This window comes from Odontomachus brunneus, unplaced genomic scaffold (assembly GCF_010583005.1).
Source record: "Odontomachus brunneus isolate Ranch 3 - 2012 unplaced genomic scaffold, Obru_v1 Obru_scaffold_101, whole genome shotgun sequence".
NCBI lineage: Eukaryota > Metazoa > Arthropoda > Insecta > Hymenoptera > Formicidae > Odontomachus > Odontomachus brunneus.
Window position 1 is genome coordinate 612,300 of NW_022639551.1, and position 21,067 is coordinate 633,366.

At 40.1% G+C, this 21,067-nt stretch overlaps 1 protein-coding gene across 9 annotated transcripts in view; it reads left to right on the top strand.

Moving 5' to 3' along the window:
* The first annotated feature begins 2,294 nt into the window (after window positions 1–2,294).
* Window positions 2,295–21,067, top strand: part of LOC116848913 (ankyrin repeat domain-containing protein 17-like) — a 28,759-nt gene continuing 9,986 nt past the window's right edge. The window contains exons 1-20 of one of the 9 annotated variants that reach the window (XM_032825503.1): window positions 2,295–2,712; window positions 10,329–10,769; window positions 12,077–12,224; window positions 12,377–12,657; window positions 12,823–13,108; window positions 13,167–13,468; window positions 13,573–13,788; window positions 14,029–14,676; window positions 14,878–15,055; window positions 15,155–15,738; window positions 16,434–16,589; window positions 16,648–16,858; window positions 16,946–17,395; window positions 17,494–17,829; window positions 17,941–18,099; window positions 18,406–18,771; window positions 18,903–19,057; window positions 19,147–19,322; window positions 19,392–19,524; window positions 19,849–20,591. In XM_032825503.1, the coding sequence (XP_032681394.1) occupies window positions 2,485–2,712; window positions 10,329–10,769; window positions 12,077–12,224; window positions 12,377–12,657; window positions 12,823–13,108; window positions 13,167–13,468; window positions 13,573–13,788; window positions 14,029–14,676; window positions 14,878–15,055; window positions 15,155–15,738; window positions 16,434–16,589; window positions 16,648–16,858; window positions 16,946–17,395; window positions 17,494–17,829; window positions 17,941–18,099; window positions 18,406–18,771; window positions 18,903–19,057; window positions 19,147–19,322; window positions 19,392–19,524; window positions 19,849–20,591 (6,197 nt within the window). In that variant the 5' untranslated portion in view covers window positions 2,295–2,484. Of the gene's footprint in view, window positions 2,713–7,903; window positions 7,949–8,179; window positions 8,568–8,604; window positions 8,823–8,878; window positions 9,322–9,645; window positions 9,688–10,328; window positions 10,770–12,076; window positions 12,225–12,376; window positions 12,658–12,822; window positions 13,109–13,166; window positions 13,469–13,572; window positions 13,789–14,028; window positions 14,677–14,877; window positions 15,056–15,154; window positions 15,739–16,433; window positions 16,590–16,647; window positions 16,859–16,945; window positions 17,396–17,493; window positions 17,830–17,940; window positions 18,100–18,405; window positions 18,772–18,902; window positions 19,058–19,146; window positions 19,323–19,391; window positions 19,525–19,848; window positions 20,592–21,067 lie in introns of those variants that run through there. The other 8 variants (XM_032825507.1, XM_032825505.1, XM_032825506.1 and 5 more) reach the window with 8 other exon arrangements.

Here is a 21,067-nt window from a genome sequence, read left to right on the forward strand (position 1 = left end):
TTATCCTGTGGAGATGTGTGCTGTTTGGATATATTTTTTAAGATTTTTAAAAATGAGACATTTTTTTATCAAGGTATTAATTTTCATTTTTCATTACTGAGAGAGGAAGAAAATGTGTTCTGTATCGTATCCATTTAATATAACATTTGACTAGTATTATTTCTAGTATTAGCATAAAAATATTTTGATTTTATATTACATTTTATGTATGAAATTAATAATAATAACTGTTATTATAAGACATCTTAAAAATATATATATTAGATTTGACAATTTGGGTCACTAATAACCCAGATACCATGAAATATATTAAAAAACTTATGTCAAAAAGATTGTATCCAACTTATGATTAAATTTATATTATTTATAATAATTATAATCTATCTATGTATCTTGTTATATAATTTCCTATATACAAACGTGCATGTATGTGTGTGTGCGTGCATGCGCGCGCATATATATAAAAAAATGTATACCAAAATGTGAACCAAAGTAAACAAAATATATAATAAAATTTATACATATTGTCATATTTGACGACATAAATGACGACATATATTAGTATAAACAAAAAATTACATATACATTGGTATGTAATTTTTATTTTCTTTATACGCAAATTAGCATGGAATCAATAAAAAAATTTGGTGCAGCTTTTTAATCCAATTTGACTTTATTACATTTAATGGAAAAAAATGATTTATTAACCAAATCTCTATCGTCGTCTTTGAGGTTTTATCAACAGCATTCATATCCCTCTAGAGTTTTGTAAGATCCCATATTCCTAAGAGTTTTATTTTACAGCACTTATATACCTCTACTGTAAAAGGTGATTGATCCACCGTCGAAAAAGCCAGAAAATCGAGCTAAATTTTCCGCCTAAACTTATAGTGTTGAAAAGTAACTCATAACTAAAATATATTTTATCTTAGAAGACAAGAATATCAAAGTAGAAACCTTCTAAATAAATAAATTTCCTGAATTTTAAACTCTTTAAGAATAGCTTATAAAAACTATAAAAGAGATTAGAGGAAATATATCAGGTAGAGTCATGGACATAAGAATACATGGACGGAGCGAATTGTCGCGGGGGTAAAGCCCAAGGGGTGAGGGGAATGATTGTATGTATCGTAATGGAGTTGACATACCATGATGGCGACGGTCGCTGTTTTTATATATAGACAATAGATACAAAACTCCGACACCAACATAGTCGCGACGATGTAATCTTCTTACCCCTTGGGCTTTACAGCCCCTCGTCTATAATCGCACCTTTCGCTTCGTCCATGTATTCTTACGTCCATGGGCAGAGTAGATTGAGCTGGAAATTAAACTCTAAACCTTTCCAACTACTGTTATATTGCAACAATAACTAATTAAATATAAATATGCAATAAAAATGTTTCTTAATATTTTTTAAATATAGACTGAGGGAAAGAGAGTGAAAAAAAAGATTTTGTTGCAATATTTTATGAAGTAATTGTGAGAAAATTTAGTATCAACAAGTTAAATTCACAATCGTGCTCAATCAACTAAATGTCATTTTATAGGCGTATGCTTTCATTTTGATATATTCCACAAGAATTTTGGGAATGTTTTCTCGTTTCTGATGTTCTGATGACATTAAACAAAACGACCGCGGCGAGAGGAGACAACCCAAGCATTAGGACCAATGTCGAATCTATAACGGCTAATATAGAATCTACAGCGGCCCACCGTAATATGTGCTGGGCTGCGTTCGGAAACGTCACCCAAGTGTACCCGTTGTGGAGTGAGCGAGATACAAAAGTGAAGTAAAAAGAGAGGGAGAGTACTCGAGTGACGTTTCCGAACGCAACCCTGCTAGAGAAGAGCTTTAAAATATAAATAAAATATGAATTCAATTTGCACGGAAAATTTCCTAAAAAAATCTGAACATGATGAAAATCTAGATCTGTAAAAAATAGTTTTTTTCATATAAAATTTCAAATATTCCAACCGTTTTCATATTATCCTTTCTCTCGAGCTTTTATTGCGATAACTGTTATTAACGCCTTATATTATCGCGAAACAGCAATTAATTATTGGATGATTATTTCGAGTGTTACAATAACCAATTATTTTAAGCGAGACGTATTTTGAAGAAACACGATTAATTTTTCTCGCGTGAGAAAGACTGGCGAAACTGCACGAGACTCTCGAGAGGAATTCGTAGCAAGTAGCACAATTGAAGTTACGCGCCACCGTGAACCGTTGCGAGACGTTTAATCACACGGCAGGCACGGAGGCCGAGGAGCAGCCGCGAGTCGAAGCATCCGGGACTATCGCAGTCGGCCATAGTGGAAATGGCGGGTGTTAGCTTACGTGAATGACGGCGACTGTGCTCTCGAGAGCAACTTCTTGCCGAAACGTTGCGAGCGAATGAGTGTACTGTGTGTGTTTCGCGGCACGGGCATACCAGTAACGGAGTAACTGTGTGTCATATGATTTATCTGGAGGGTAAAGATGCAGAATGTAGCACAAGGAACGACCTCGGATAGCCAGAAGCACGAAAAGCAGCCAGCAGTAGCGGCAACGGCAGCAACGAGCGTTCCCCACGATATTGGAAAGACGTCGTCGACTCCCCAGTCTTCGAATTCGAGCCCCACGAAGTCGGAGACCGAAACCTTCTCAGAGCTGCAACCGCGCTTTATGACAGACTCGTCGGAAAGCGAGGAAGACAGCGTTTCCGAGGTAAACGCCATAAGCGCCAGGTCCGTTAACGCGACGTGATAAGATATCCGCGAGCATGGTGTGTAGAAGGGAGAATGTGAGGGCGAGAGAGAAAGAAAGAAAAAGAAACGAGCGAGTGAGAAAGAGAGAAAGATCAAGAAAAAGCGAGAGAGAGAGAGAATACGCGTGTATGTGTGTGTCATATGTGCGCAAGAGCAAGAGAGAGAGAGAGAGAAAGGGGCAAAAAGAGGGAGGGGGATATTTGTGTCTATATCTGTGTCTCATACACGCGTGTGTATGTGTGCGAGCGTGGCGTCGGGTAAGTGTCGTTCTTGTGAATCGAGCCGAGTATTACGAATATGCTTCTGCGAATTTCGAGCGAGTGTCAGTCTCTGCCCCTTCTTCCCGTCGACACCACCGCTGTCCTCGTCATCACTGTTGTCATTGTGTTGCCATCGTCATTGTCATCATCAACGACATCGACACTCGATTCACCTAATTCTCATCTCTATCATCGTCGTCGTCATCGTCGTCGTCATCATCGTCGTCGTTATTTGCGAACGACGCACGAGTTTTAGAAACGCTCTCAATGAGTCCCCCCCGTTCTTGAATCGGCGATGTCAAACTTGCGGGAGCTCTGTCCCCCGCGTCTCTCTCTCGTTGCGCTTAGCCGTTTCTTGCGGTGATTTTCCCGCAGCGAGATTCCTGCTAACGCGTTTTCGCTAACGCAACCGTCGTTGCATCGACGATATTAACGATATTATACGCGAGCACGCGCTCATTACGCGAGGTCGATCATAACGATCTACGTGCGAACGCGTGTGAATACATGGCCACGCACGAGCATGCACACGCACACCCGTATACGCCACATGCATGCGCGGATACCGTGCGCGCGCGTGCGTGTGTGTACATATATACATATATATATATATATATATATAATGCGTGCATATGATGTATATACGGTGTGCACGGGTATATAGAAGAGGACATTCGTCCGACGGAGAAAGCCGTGACGATTTTTCTATGTTATCGTTGTCATCGCGTTGTGAAATTGATACGGTTATGTGGAATGATAAAAAACGGTTAAAGCGTCCTCGAAATATTAGAACGAAGTTTCGTGAGCCATCACATTCATCAAAGTACTTGAGTGCTAATACACGAGACGTCATTGATACTGTCCGGTTTAGTTATTTTCGGGTCGAATGCGTTTTATATGAATGTATACATGCGTCGTAATTCGGATCTGTGTCTGACAGTTTGGTGCTAATAAACGTTTGCAAGGGAAAATGCGCACGCGTATGTGTGTGTGTGTGTGTATGCGCGCGCGCACATGTAAAGTTAAATACTTTAGTTATACAAATAACGGGTCACATATCGAATTGATCATTAGAAAAATGAAGAAGTTTCCGAGCCGGAAAGTCTAACGCCCGTTTCTATATCAAGTCGATTAAGCCTTAATCTGGGGGTCGATTGTGTATCTCGAAACGAAGTGAAAATTACAAAAGTGAGCAAATTTACTAGGCATTGACCAATGAAGTTATAAATATTCTAGTAAATTTGCTCATTTTTGTCATTTTCACTCCGTTTTGAGATACACAATCGACCCTCTGAGTTTAATTCAGGTCTTTGAGTAGAGTTTAAACTCAGATTAAAGTCAACGAATTAAAAAAAAGTCATTGATGTCTCTCAAATAAATTTTTATAATTATCACGACGTGAGGTAATGAGAACTTTACGATTTTTTAAATTATATTTATGATGCAAATATACTGTATTGAAGTAATCATTAAATTCAAATCATACAAGAATGTGTTCTTTTTTCACATTATTGCAGCAACCGAAAATGCAGATTTACTGAAAATAATTCTCAGATTTTCAGTTACATTCTTTTTCATATTTTTTATACTACTTTTGTACATATTTTTGGAGCAACTATCGATAATACTTTTCGCATTTCTATTTTGTTATTCTAAGTACCATGAATCAGTTATAAGAGATGCAACTTTTACAGATCGACTAGTAAAGTTGCTGTAAAATTTCCCTATATCTATCTCTATCTGCCAAAGATAAACAGGTGTACGTAAATTTGTCAATAATTTTACTAGTCGATTTTAGACGATTACATACTCATAGAATCGAAAATACGAAAAGAATTTGATCGGAATTTGCTCAAAACAGTATATTATGCAAAATGTAACATAAAAATATGTAATGTAATAAAAAAATATGTAATTTTTAGTAAACTTATAGCTGCATTAGTGTGAAAACAAAACCATACATCATTGTGTGATGTAAATTTAATGATTAAGTCGGTACAGTATATCTAAATGTAATTTAAAAAATTGTACAGTTTCTATCATCGTCTTACGTCGTGACAATCGCGAAAGTTTATCTGGCTGGGCTTCTACGCGCAAAAAGACAGGTGGACGTACATTGTACCGAAAAAGGTGTTGAAACGCGCAGAGAGATGCTTTGGCACATGCATGAAATGACAGGACACATTCTTGCGAGACATTTTTCACGTAGGAAGCAATTATATAAATGTTATATTAATAGATTCGCTCCGATGAAAAACGCTACGAAACACCGTTGCGTCGATAGTGCAGGGTTCATCGTCAATATTCTCCCGGGTTACACGCAGAAACCATTTTTGTTGGTACAAATAATCGCGAATAGTATAACCCTGGTTACAATGTTAAGGCATGTATACATGATGTCTGGCGAACTTGATCATAAAACAAAAGAAAATGATAGGCAGTCGATAACTCGAAGTTAGTTAATTCAGACCGACTTTGACTACGATTTGAGGTCTGATTTCATCGGTGCTAACTCCACTTTTTTCGTCTATGCACACATTGAAGACAGGACTGTAATACGGAGAGAGGTATCGAGTCGCCGATCTAGATTAATTCATTTCAGACGCGCTCACGATGCCAAAGTCCGGCAGTGTTCGCGTCGATTAACGCTAACCCTGTTCAACCTCGTTCACCTTCTCTGTCTGCATCGTACGTAGGATTTATAACCTCAAAAGGAGCAGTTAGTTCTTAACCTGGATTTATTTAATTCAGATTTGCCGTTCTCTAATGTGAAGTTGTGACTAAATATCCGGTCGTGTCGATTAACCTTGATGAGGATTAACCCCAAGTCGTCTTGAATTTTCTTGTCCATTCATATCTACGTCAGGAAAAGTAACCTATAAAGAAAACGTCGAATTGTTGAACCAGACGAAATTAAAATATACCATTCGAGTACAATCGAGATTAAAGTCTCTGCTCCTTTTTATTTTTTTTTTTTTGTCGTCTTCAATACGTATATACGAAAAATCTGTCTTTTAATGAGTTCTAACTCGACAGAAAGCGCTCTAATCGCCATTCAGACATAATTCAGCTAAAATTTTTGTAACTATGACCGTGCTTAATTTTGTACGTCTATCTGTATTGTAGGATTACGATCCGAGAGAAGTCGCCCCAGGACAATTTAACCTCGACGCGTCCTCGGGACCGAGGACTTAACTCGATTTTTCCTGCCTATCTACATTATAGATAAGTAAGAGGCGTCCAATTGCCGGCTCGGGATAAATTAATTGAAATGCAATCGGGACCAAGACCTTAACGGGTTTACTTCGTTCGTCCACTTTGTGTACGGGATTGCAATTTAGAAATGCGCGAAATCACATTGTATCGGAACAATCTAACTCTCAGCTAAGATTGAAATTTGATCCGGATCGATTGTCAAGTCGATTTTACCGACCGCGTATCGACTTGGCAATCGATTCAACTGTCAACGCAGTTTCAACACTTGTTTGCAGAACGTTTTTCTTTCGCGACACACATCGTGTAATGGCGTTGGGACAAAATTCTTAGAGAAGCCTGGAGCCAAATATTGAAGTTGAAGTTGAAATTTCGCGACACACTTCGGAGCGCGAACTTTCCAATGGGAAAATCCGTTTTTCAACAATTCCCAAAAAAGTAATCTTCTCATTGGACGTCTAAAAATTGGACGTATCGAAAAAAACACGTTTCAAATGCATAACGATATAAAGTACACTCGTTGCCGCACCTTACTCTTCTCTTTCATTGCTCACTTCATGAAATAACGAAGGCGAGAGAGAGAATTCTCTCTCTTCAGCGTTTCTTATTGCTTCGATCGAAACGGGAGCGATTCAAACTCGCTCTAGACGAAAACACGCATTAATTGATGTTAACAAAATCGGTCTAGAGATTTCATAATTAGGCAAAGGCGTCTACCTTTCCCTTTACACCCTTCGTCGTGACTCGTATCCGTACAATCTCTCTCCCTCCTCTCTCTTTCTCCCTCCCTTCTCTTTCTCTCTCTTTCTCTCTTAGAAGTGTCTTCGCTACATACCTCGCTAGATACCGGCTAGGTACAACACGTAGATGGCAACTCTCGCGTAATCTTAGCACAAAAGAATGAAGGGATAAAAAGGTGAGGAAAGTCAAGTCGAAAGGCAGAAAAGGAACAGGGGAATCCGCGCGTTGGGGAAAAGTTATATAATCGGTATGTGTATATATGCGTTAATAGCTGTCTACCGTGGAAACGACGTCGCCGACATCACTAGCATACTCGCGCCTCACTCTCTCTCTCTCTCTCTCTCTCTCTCCGCATCTATCCGCACGTCTATCTCTATTGCGAATCGCGCGAGTAATTTCGTCCTTCCTCTGTCCCACCCACCGCTGTCCTTACATCTTCGCCCTTCTCCTCCCGCCGGGGCACTTTCCTCCCAAGTCCCCGGTTGCCTTCTTCCACCACAGTGTGAGGTGGTGTTCATGCGGCGATGGTCTTACCTACGTTCCTAGCGTGTTCACGAGAGCAGCGTGACCCGCTGCCACGGCGGCGGCGCTGCTGTTGTCGTCGCTGTCGAGGTTCACTATTCGAATGCTCCTCGTTCCCATCCTTATTCGCGTCATCGCATATCTCGTAAGAGCAAGAAAGAATGAAATCGAACGAGAGAAGAGAAAGAAAGAAAGAAAGAACGAACGAACGAACGAACGAAAGAAAGAATGAACAAACGAACGAACGTATATACGTATATGTAGACATATGACGTGTGAGTGCGCGCGCGTAAGTACACAAGTACGGCTATCTTTCTTTCTCGCTCCCTCTTTCTCTCCCTCTCCCTCCCTCTCCCTCGTGCATCGCTGGTTGAAGCACTTCGCTCGCTGAGAGTCGGTATATACGGTATATACACCGTGTGAGTACGCATGTATACAAGCACAACGAAGTGCACAAGTGTAAGTGCACACAAAGTTCGGATACGCATATCATATGTAACACATCGGTGCGTGTGTGTGTGTGTGTGTGTCATATACATACGCGTTCGTTACACGGTACGTGCATCGTGCACACGTGCGTGTACACACGGCTGTACGTGCACATACGTGTATATGTAGCGCGATGCGCGAGCACGCCTCTACGAGAGCGTGTCTGCCTCGCGTTCGTTCGCATTGCCGTCGGTGCGCCATCCAGCGGGCTTCCCGCACGTCTTTCTCGTTCTCGTCGCTCGCTCGCGAGTTCGCTGGCTGCTTCTCGCAGCCGATTTCCGAGCCAACGCGTCACCATGTGATCCGCCAGTTCTGGCAAGCCAGAAGCAGCACGAACGGAGTCTCGCCCGCACGGCCGTTTGTACGCTGTCGTCGTGGCGTTTCGCGTCCCCGTGTGCGCCCGCCTGCTGCTGCTCGATGTGTGCGTGGAAACGATCGCGAAGAACAGAGCCACCATATTATTCTATGTCCTACCAACGGCGCTTTTACGGCCTCGTCGCTTCTCCGTGAGACTCGCGTGTTCAGTTTCTCAGTGCTACTTATGCATCGGACATAGTCGTGATCAGCGACGGCAGGGAAGGAGAAGGAGGTGAAGGGTGAACCTCGGGCGAATCTCAGCGTTGTATCTTCGTGTCGTCATCACCGTGTCGTTGTCGTTCTCGCTCTTCGTCGTCGTCGTCGTCGTCGTCGTCGTCGTCGTCGTCGTCGTCGTCTGTCTCGGGAGCAACGGACGAGAGCGCATTCCCGACGCGAGTGTACGCCTTCACACACTCGGTGACTCGAATACGACAGGGCGACGCGCAATGTGTAGTTACGCGAGTACGCGGAGTTCACCGGTCGCGTGGTAAGTGTCAGTGCCGTCGTTTGGAACGTCGTCGTTGCTTATTGTTCTGCCACGCGACCTAAACGTGATTCGTGTCGGAAAATAAAAATACGCGACTATGCTTTCACCCGCGTTCCCGATTTGCGTTGATTGTCTCACGTTCGCGATCGCCCTCTCCGGACTCGCGATCGCGCACCGATCATTCCTCTGCGTGGAGCATAGGTGCATGCAGGACTTTCCGGATGTAACGCGTTGATACGTACATACGTTAGTACGCGCGAGAGAAAGAGAGAGAGAGAGAGAGAGAGAAAGAGCGAGCGTGGCATCTCTTCTCTCTCTTCAATAGTAGCTTCTGATAGTTTCACATACACGAGCAACAATTCGATTTTCGACATCTCGCTCGGTGACGCGCGCCTTCGTGATTTATACACATCTCTTTGTTCGTCGAAGTCGATCAACGATGCCGCCGCCACCACCGCCGTCGTCACCGCCGTCACCGCCGTCGCCGCCGACGTTCCCGGTAACTCGACTCTGTGCGAAAATAACCTCAATTTCTCGCTCGGTGCTTCTTATATCACGGATACGCCACACGACGAGGAACTTATTAGTGCTTTTTCACTGGGATTTTGTACCGATAGGTTTCGTCGGCGAGTCGTTTTGTGTAGATATCGCTGGTCGTCTGTGCTCGTTCAAGAAGTGACTCAGCGATACATAGTTTTCAGTCGCGTTGGAAGTCTCTGATAAAGGATATGAGTTCTGTTCGCGGAACAGCTCGTGTGTCAGTTTATCACTAGACACACTAAAAGACCGACGTGACCATATTATTATCTAGGCTGTGTTTTCTAATTATTTTGTGTGTATGCTCGACATACAATGCAAATTTATTGTATGTATAAAGGATACAGAGGTTCTGCAAGAGTCATCAATGTCGTGACATTGTTATCTAAGCTGTATTTTCTAGTTATTTTGTGTGTATGTTACACAGTCAGAACCAATGTATCCACAAAAGTAAAACGAAGATTCTGCAAGAAGAACATTAATGGCTGCATTCAACTGAGAAAGCTGCTTTGCAACTGTTGCAAAATTCATGGAATTCTCATTGGTGGTGTTCTTAATCTTGGCTGTATCTAAGAACATACACCAATTGGATTCACAAATATTGTACTAAGAAAAAATACTTGAGAATTTACTTGTTGATATAAAGCTTATTTCTGTAAAATAAAATTGATCTCTGTAAATGAACTTTATATTCCACAAGTTAATTTTGAAGTATCTTCTTAATTACAACAGTTGCAAAGCAGCTTCCTTCTGCTGAACACAGTCAATATTGTAACAAAGCGCTATTGACAGCTTATCGAATTCTAAGTATTTCACACATACATATGTTTCATCTGAATGCTTATAATATAAGAATCACACAGTGAATCAGTAAACAGAGAGCACAGTCAACCAATTTAATTGTAACACATCGTCTCTTGCATCTCTTGTGTGTTCAGTCTTATTTACAAATACTTTGTGTGATTGTAGGTGGAGTGTTTTGCAATTGATCAAGTTGAGATAGACGAAGATCATCCAGAAACTTCAAAATTTCTGTTGACTCCTGAAGACCCTGAACGTTCTGTGGATCCTGAGACTCAAGCGCGTCTCGAGGCCCTCCTCGAGGCAGCTGGTATCGGAAAATTGTCGTCGGGTGATGGGAAGCACTTAGCCGACCACGAAGTGCTTCGACGTTTAACATCTAGTGTTTCTTGTGCATTGGATGAAGCGGCAGCAGCATTAACACGTATGCGTAGTGATAATCCACGCACACCTAACGAAAAGCGCACTCTTATAGAGGCGTGTACCGACGGCGACGTTGGTACCGTTAGAAAATTGTTAACAGAAGGACGGAGTGTTCACGAAACTACCGAAGAGGGAGAGAGCTTGCTCTCCTTGGCTTGCTCAGCGGGTTACTACGAACTTGCTCAGGTTTGAGTCAAATGCATATTTACGTTGTTCTTTCTCTATGTGTCAGCTCGCACATAGGTACGATCTGTGTGAATCCTGATAATAATTATGATAATCATTTGCGAGAGATATCTTGCCAAAGTGCATGACGTTACTGTTACACGTGTGGATAAGTCATTCCCGGTACACACGTCTAACATGCAATGTTTTGTGGCAATGTGGGTGATAGAAATGTAGCTTTATCCTGTGTGTGGATTGTGAATTTATTGAGCTGTAAATTTATACTGTAATATTGCTATAAGTTAAATTATAAGTTTTAAGTTTATGTAAATATCCCATATACAATGGAAAAGAAACCTTTGTGTCACATTTTGTTGTGCAAACTGTAATATATTTTGCTTGGTAGGTACATAGTATTATTATGTTTGACATATTTGTGTGCGAGCAGTTGGTTGCGTTGCATTGATAACAATTCATTTTGAAGGACTGTAATGATAAATTGATAGCAGTTCTCATTGTCTGTGACAGGAAGGAAAAAAATTCTTTTATATTAAAATTATGTTATTCAATGTCTCTAAAAAAATTTTTATTGGTTGTCTCATAATTGACTTAAAGTTACAGCATATAATATAATAATATAGATGTCTTTCCAAATTGATTTTATATCTGTAGTACAAAATTCTATTATCTCTGTATTAACATATGTATATAATGTAAACTATGTAAATTTAATATTACACAATATTATATTACTTGAATATATTACAGGAATCAGACAGAGCTGATTAAAATTATGTTGTTTAAAATTATAGTAAATGTAAAGAAGTAGATTTAAATTTTTTGGAGAATCTTAATATTTATAATATTTATCTACTTCTATAGTTACTTCTGTGTAATTGCAGGATGTAATTTATTGTAAATTAACCAAAGTTAAATTAGCTAAATTCGATATTTAATTGCTTACATAAATTATGAGAAACGTCCACTATCTGCTGAAAAATAAAAGTTTTACTTTTTAATTTATATCAAAACTCTTGATCTGTCCTTCATATCTGCTCTTTGTCCACTATCTTTTTTTTTTGTTTCTTTTTCTATCAGCATCAAGTGGGTATTTTATCTCAAATATAGACAAGAAAACTCAGTGCAACTATAAAAAAGCAAACCTATGTTATATTTTTACTTGTTTCTCTTGTTTATCTATCTGTCACATTCCTAAATGACATGAAGTTGGCATTATAGCAATATTATCAGGAAATAAAAAAACTAAATCGAAATTAGTTTTATAGACTAATGAAAACCGTCTATCAACCAATCTTTCTATGAAACAGGTTCTGTTAGCAATGAATGCTAACGTGGAAGACCGAGGTATCAAAGGGGATTGTACCCCTTTGATGGAGGCTGCCAGTGCTGGACATGTGGATATTGTGAGCTTGCTCATTGCTCATGGTGCCGATGTTAACGCTCAGTCGACTTCGGGTAAAATTACATGCTAATTACATATACATATTAATTTTATATAGCACTTTCAACTTAATAGCATATTTCTCAACAAAAAACGTGTGCGTGAATTTTCGAGATGACGTAACATCATTATCTGAAAACAAAGCAGTTGTATTGTATAATCGTAGGAAATACACCTCTTATGTATGGATGTGCTGGTGGACATGAGGAAGTTGTACGTGTCCTATTGGAAGCAGGGGCCAATGTTGAAGATCACAACGAGAACGGCCATACACCTTTGATGGAGGCAGCGAGTGCTGGGCACGTTCCAGTCGCTAAAATCTTGCTGGAACATGGTGCTGGTATCAATACTCATTCCAATGAATTTAAAGAATCGGCATTAACATTGGCCTGTTACAAAGGACACTTGGAGATGGTTCGATTTTTATTGGAAGCTGGCGCAGATCAGGTACAGTTACCAACTATCATTTCCTTGCAAAAATAATATATAATTAATATTTTTCCGATCTTATAACATAACTTATAACATGAAGAGAAGAAAGGAGAATAAAGAGGATGAACGTTTTATCTGATATTTCTAGAATTTAATCGATGATATCTTCAATTGTTACAGGAACATAAGACCGATGAGATGCATACAGCACTTATGGAAGCGTCAATGGATGGTCATGTAGAGGTAGCGCGCTTGCTCTTAGACTCAGGTGCCCAAGTAAATATGCCGACCGACAGCTTCGAGTCTCCGTTGACGTTAGCGGCTTGTGGAGGTCATGTGGACCTCGCGATGCTTCTAATTGAACGCGGTGCGAACATTGAAGAAGTTAACGACGAGGGTTACACCCCTTTAATGGAAGCAGCACGCGAGGGCCACGAGGAAATGGTCGCACTACTTTTAAGCCAAGGTACGTTATGTTTATTAGGATTATCGAATTTGTTGTTCATGAATCTTGTATTGCGTAGGTGCAAACATTAATGCCCAAACTGAGGAAACTCAGGAAACGGCGCTCACATTGGCTTGCTGCGGAGGTTTCCTTGAAGTAGCTGATTTTCTAATCAAAGCGGGCGCCGATGTCGAATTGGGAGCATCTACCCCTCTGATGGAAGCTGCCCAGGAAGGACATTTAGATCTTGTTCGATATTTATTAGAGTCGACGTCAGATGTTCACGCTCAGACGCAAACGGGAGATACAGCATTGACATATGCTTGTGAAAATGGTCATACCGATGTTGCTGATCTTTTGCTTCAATATGGAGCCGATTTGGTATGTTATGTCTTTAACAACTGCAAAGTTTTACTCTTTACTTTAGTCAACTTCTTTCAAATATATGAATTATCTATATCAGTTTATCACTCTCTATTATATAGGAACACGAATCAGAGGGGGGCAGAACTCCGCTCATGAAAGCTTGTAGGGCTGGTCATCTGTGCACAGTTCAGTTCCTTATTTCGAAACGTGCTGATGTCAATCGACAAACGACAAATAATGACCACACTCCTCTTTCATTGGCGTGTGCTGGTGGTCATATTGCTGTAGTCGAGCTGCTTTTGGCGCAATCAGCTAACCCATTTCATAAATTGAAGGTGAGTTTACATGTTTTCAGTGATAATACTTGAGTACATCATACAATTGTATAGTCAAATAAATGGAGGAGAAATTTATAACTTTTTTTAATACTAATAAAAAATATATATAACACGTTATCTATACATATGTTAATAATGTTTTAATTTTCATTACTTACAATCTTTATCATTTTTACAAATACTACATAGCGAGAAAAGTTGTGCTGATGCATATATTACTAAAAATATTTTGTTTAGGACAATTCTACTATGTTAATTGAAGCAGCAAAGGGTGGCCACACTGCTGTTGTGCAACTCTTGTTGGATTATCCTCATAGCATTATGATGGGCGCGCCACATAATGCTGTAGCTGCTCCCATGTTGTTACAACAACCACCGCAACAACAACAGCAGCAGCAACAACAACAACAACAACAACCACCACCGCAGCAGCCACAGCAGCAACAACCGTCGCAGCATCAACAGCATATAAGCCATCAGCAACACGTACCTCATCCGCAAACATCTGCGCAACCGCAACAACAACATCCGCAACAGCAGCAGCAGCAGCAAACTGCGGAACAACAACAAAATCTTCAACCTAAACACAATACGCAAAAGTCATTATTAAGGAAAAATCGATCTGTGACTATGATGCCCGACATGAGTCTTACCTCAGCGGAAGCGCAACAAGTTCGTTCGCAGCCCGCAGGAGAATCTGTTGCTACTACTAAGGATGATACGAATATCCTCGATAAAGGCAGCGGAGGATTTACGAGTCTATCAGAACCTAATATTAGCCTTAGCCCGACGTCAGCGTCAACGCAAGGAATAAATGTCATCGATAGTCGGAAAAGTAGACAAGAGCAAATTCTTCATAAGCAACAAATACTTGAAGAACTGCAAGTACGTCATCTATGTCATGAGATTATAAGAATTTTTCGTGATGAAGAATATTAACGAGTTAAATAAAAGATACATAAACGTTCAATGTAACGTATTACAATAATCATGTTTGCGTTTTATGCGTTATCATATATACATACACTTTTAATTATATTATACACTTTTTTTTTAAATCATACAATTGTAATTTACCTTTTTTAGAGGGTAGAACGTGAACTGCAAAGTAAGGCCGCAGCACACTTGTTCGCCGGTTCACGAAATTCCATAATAAATCAACCTCAGCAACCGACGCAACAGCAGGATCCTACTGAAGCGGAAGCTTTATTACCTGGAATGCTAAATATTGATTTGCCAGCTCAATCCGCAACATCTCCACATGGTATTTTCTTTACATCATCATTCGTTAAATTAAAAGTTCTTGTTAATCATATTCATATACGATCATATACGTTGAACTGATGATTATTTTGTTCGAAAGGCTTGGTGTGCAGTGCTACTGGTATGTCTGGCACTTCATTAACATACCAAGGAACTAGCGATGCGGCGTTGGTCTGCAGTGCTTACCTCGATGGTAAGATAATGGGGCTGCAACAGTTTCAAAAGACGTTGTCCGTAGCACCGACCGCAGCGGAAACGTTTCCCACGAATACATTTCCCTCTTCGCCACCTCTGACACTCGCCCCGTTACCTACTACGACTGCCGTTTCGTTGGTTACTTCCAACACATCCTCTACAACCACGCCGAGCCCACCGAGTATCTCTACTCCTCCAACTGTCATAGCTGTTTCCCAGCCTATTACCGCGAGCAGCGATGTTAGCCAGAACACTGCTATAAGCGATCGACCGAAAGCTAAGCCAGTGTCTAAGAAGGAAGGAAAAAACGTGCGTAAAGCAGCAAGCGGCATGGCGGTGGCGAAATTGCAGCAGACACAGGCGAGCCTGATGGCCGGGCTTCAGCAGCAATATCAGCAGAAACAACGTCAACACACCTATCAAGTACAACAGGTCCATCAATTGCAGCAACTCAATCAGCAGTTGCAACTCCAGCTAGATCAAGTGCAGGTGGACTTCTACTCCCCTTACTTCGCTTTGTTTCCATATATTTTAACATATGACTTGATATTATTGTTTAAATTCTTGCTAAAGCTCCTGCTTTTCTTTACCGCGGTCGTGTTGATTAATGACATCAAAAATGAGAAAATATACGTTTAATATTCTTGCAAAATACGTTGAAATATAATTATATGTCCACAAAATGATATCTGCAATTGATCTGTAATAGAATTGTGAGAAAAGATAGATTAAATATTATCTTATAATCAATTTTTGATTATTAGAACAAAAGAAAAATATTCAGATTATTTCGTTAATCTGTTCGATCGATTGCGTATTATTTTATCGATATATCATTTTATTTCAACGTATTTTGCAAAAATTTTGAATGTGTATTTTCCTGCTTCTGAAATCATCGATCAAGAGTTCCACGGCAAGCAATCACAAGTCTTAAAGTTATTCTTATTCAGAACTCAGAGAAAATCTTTTAAGCACGAGCTTACTTTAAAATATATGGCAAATATATAACGTAATGTTGTTCGAGTAACATTCGTAAAAAAGAAAAAACATTGAATAAAAAATTATTAAGAGATTTTACAAGCGAATGCATGGGAGAGATGTTAGCATGTATAACATCTATGATCTATTTTCATATAATAACACATAAGATTATTTTTTTTAACGAGGTTGTTTCTTTAATTTAGATACAACAGCAGCAGCAAACGCAACCTCAGCAACCTCAACAACAACAGCCCCAACAACAAACTAACGTAGTCGGTAATAATGCGAGTAGCATATTAATGCCCACTCAGTTGATGTCACATTTACACCCTACACATACTCATCACTTGCACAACCAGGTAAGCATGCCATTGATTGAATTGCTGACACTTACTCACGTTGAAACATTCTCAACAGCAAATACCGCAAGAAAATCTTCCTGAGCAAACCGATCCCGAGTCAGCGCGAAAGTATAGAGAAGGCGGTTGTACATTTTTTACCGGGACACAGAAATCGAAAACCTTCTCCGCTAACGAAAGAGTCCTGAAATTGGAAGACGGCACGGACATACCAATCGATGATGCGTTTGAAATTTTTCGCTCCATCAGTTTCGACGATGCTGTAGATGGTCAATATTTTATCTCAAGTTCTTTTGAATGAAACTAGCGTTTTAAATAATTTTACGTATTTTCTAAATTGTTTTCTGTTTGTGTAGCTACAGAAGATCAAGAGAAGCTTGAATTAAAAAGATTAGAAGTATCTGGTAATAAAGAACAACAACAACAACATCCGCAGCAGCAGCAGCAGCAGCAACAACAACAGCAACAGCAGCAGCATCTGCAAACCACGCAAATAGTTCAACAAAGCGGGAGTCCCCATGCATCTCAAGAATATTTTACTGGTCCTGTGCTGTCAGTACCATCGGTCTCCCTACCAACCCTACCATCGCTACAAGTGACTAGTGCTGGCGTTCAAATAGAAGCAGACATATCAACTGGCTTGCAGTTAACGAGCACACAGTCCTTACAGAATCCGGCGCTGAAGAATCGTCTAAGAGCTTTTGAAGAAGGCTTCCGTCAAGGTAGTATACACTTCCGCGAATGTATGCAGCATATTAGCAGTGATACTTTCCAGCCGCAGTTGCTGCTACAGTCTTCTCCAATAAGTAAGTTTAGTGAGCGCCGTTGGTGCGGGTAGCGCACCGCGCGCGGCTGCGTCTGTACGATAGTGATGTTTTGATCGTTTCCGTTTTCTCGTTATCAGCGTTTCCCACGCAAACATTACCACCTGTGAGCGGAACAACTGGGATAATAGATAGTATACCTCACCAGTCGAGTGGATATGCACAGTCTACCGCCTGCAGTACCAATCAGGTGCAGGTCGCCACTCAGACTCAAGCGCCGGCTACTACAACCGCAGCGAACCAAGTTGTTGCACCGGACAAGAAACAAGTGTACACCGCGCCGACAACTGGCAAGGGCAAGAAAGCCAGATATCCGGTCTTATCCCAGCAGCAGTCTTGCCAGCAACCACAAACTGCCAATGCTCAACAGACTCCCAATTTTCCCGCGCAGAACTATCAGCTGGATCCGGCGGCGGGTAAGAGCTGCGATGCTGTAATTCTATAGACATTTTTGGACACAACAAACCAATAAGCCGATAAATTTTGCCATTCAATTGTCGGTCGATATGTAATAAATATTCTTGCAGTTGGAGGTTACGCGACAAATCAAGTCCCACCTACTCAATTTTCATGTATGGACGTTGACTCGGAAACTGATAGCAATCACGATACTGCGTTAACATTAGCTTGCGCAGGTGGCCACGAAGATTTAGTTGAACTTCTGCTGAGTCGTGGTGCAGATATAGGTGAGTGTGAACCAACATGAACGTAATTACGTTACATGAACGTTTAATTAATACATTCTTATCGCGCGGTATTTGATTGTACTTTATTTTGTACTCTGTTATACAAAGTGGACTATAATCAAAGTTAAAGTTAAAGTTTATATTTAAAAAACTCTTTTGTATGAAGGAAATCAACATCTTGTGTAATTTAGTCTAATATTCCGCGCACACGCGAAAAAATGAGCATGTGACGTTTTATTTAGTCCATTCTGTGTCACCATCATCGATAATAAGTACTTTTTTCCAATATCTACGATTTTGTTACAGAGCATAGGGATAAAAAGGGATTTACACCTCTTATTTTGGCTGCAACGGCTGGTCATCAGAAAGTGGTGGAGATACTATTAAATCACGGGGCGGACATCGAAGCACAATCTGAACGTACGAAGGATACACCGTTGTCACTCGCCTGCAGTGGCGGTAGATATGAAGTGGTTGAGCTTTTGCTCAATCGTGGTGCGAACAAAGAGCATCGAAATGTATCCGATTATACTCCATTGAGTCTCGCGGCATCCGGCGGCTATGTGAATATAATAAAACTCCTACTTAACCATGGTGCCGAAATAAACTCGCGCACCGGTTCCAAGTTGGGCATTTCTCCTTTGATGCTTGCTGCCATGAATGGCCACACCGGTAAACTGCTAATTAAGTTAAAGTTATCTGTTAATCATTCATAATAATTAGCGACAACTATTCATGCGTGCTAGCCAGAAAATTCAGCGTTACATTTTCTGTATTGTGAAAGGTATAATAATCTTTTACAGCGGCAGTCAAATTACTTTTGGATATGGGTAGCGATATTAACGCTCAAATCGAAACAAATCGCAATACAGCATTAACACTCGCGTGTTTCCAAGGAAGACATGAAGTTGTTAGTCTTTTGCTTGATCGAAAAGCCAATGTTGAACATCGAGCGAAGGTGATGCATAGAATTAAATTTCTGCAATACATAAACACATGTTGCTTTTCATTAATCTCTAACATCAAATTAATGTTTGCTTTGTAAAGACTGGTCTTACTCCTTTGATGGAAGCGGCGAGTGGTGGATACGTCGAGGTTGGACGAGTATTGCTTACGAAAGGAGCAGATGTTAATGCGACACCCGTTCCATCATCTCGTGACACCGCTCTCACTATCGCTGCTGATAAAGGTCACTGCCGTTTCGTAGAACTTTTGCTGTCAAGGTAATTTCCTCGCTGTATTATTTGTCAGACACTCGGTAGAAAGTAAATAACGTCAGTTGTATTTTTTAGGGGAACTCAAGTTGAAGTAAAGAACAAGAAGGGAAATAGTCCATTGTGGTTAGCCGCGAATGGTGGACATCTCAACGTTGTAGATTTACTTTACCATGCGGGTGCAGATATCGATTCGCAGGATAATCGCAAGGTATGTACAGGATACAAGCGTATATTTTTGTTTCCCTCTTCGAAAATATCTATGAACAGTTGTAAGTCCGAATCTACAATAGATGTAGTAAGCCTCTAGCTTTATACTTTAAGGCCTATTAATCTCTAACAAAAAGCGTTTTCCGCGTTGCTTGGAACCTGGCTAACTCGCTCAAAGCTTCAAAATTATGACTTCAGTTAGCGATAAAAAAAATTTTGTGAGCGAAAAATAACGCTACAGTTCTGAGTTTAAAGCTTAAGGCTAAAAACTTACCACACTTCTTATAAACCTGAACTAAATGGCTTTTATCTTTATGATATTTAGGTTTCCTGTTTAATGGCTGCATTCCGAAAGGGTCACATCAAAGTGGTAAAGTGGATGGTGAATCACGTAACGCAATTTCCGAGTGACCAAGAAATGACAAGATATGTAGCGACCATCAGCGACAAAGAACTCCTTGAGAAGTGTCAGGAATGTGTAAAAGTAATAAGAGCAGCTAAGGAGACACAAGCCGCTAAAGCAAATAAAAATGCTACAATACTATTAGAGGAACTGGATATGGAGAAAACGAGAGAAGAATCGAAGAAAGCAGCAGCCGCACGAAGACGAGAGAGGAAGAAAAAGAAGAAACTCGAGAAGAAAGAAGAAAAACGTAAATTGCACGAAGAATATAAGAAGAGCGAAACAGCTTACGAAGATAAGGAAGATAATGGAAAGAAGTCTGGCGATGAAGAATGCGATAGAGCGGATGACAGCGAGCACGAAGGCGGCGACGGTTGCGAAAGAATAGAGAGTGTACCGTCGCCTGTGAATAGAAGTCCAGAGGATCCCGATAGGGAAGAGGGTGATAGTGGAATCGATGCAAATAGCCAAGGAAGTTGCAGTAGCAATGACGTAAAGGCTCGAGACAAGAAAAAGGACAAGAAAAAGAAGAAGAGTAATAATCCCAATAATAATGAAAAAGACACATCCCCTCAGCGCTCACCCAAAACTCTTCTTACACAAAACACTGCGTTATCTCAAAATTCAACGACCTCAACGAAATCCCAAAGTACTACTTCCGATAAGTAAGTAGACCTTCTCTCTATTTTTGGGGGGTCCACTTATGTATTGTTTTCCTTTTTTTGTGAGTTTTGTAATAAATAAAATAAAAAAATAAAGAGTTCCAATAAAAAGATATAATGGATGAATAAACATTTCAAAATTACGAGTAATTATTTTTTCAATTAATTATCGAATTTAATTAACGATTAGTATAAGTCTATTATAACATAAAACGTACAGTAATTAAAGATTATTCAATTAACGATTGAACAATGACGATTAGTCAATGTAATTAAAGGTTATTTAATTGATAATTGATATAAGCAAATTTAATCGAAAAAAGTAAAACAATCGACCAATCGATGTCAATCGAAATTGTAATCATAGTTATTTACATTGCTCATGGTAACCAACCGAGCTGAAAATATATGCTTTTATATACATATATATATATATATATATATATATATATATATATATATATATATATATATACATA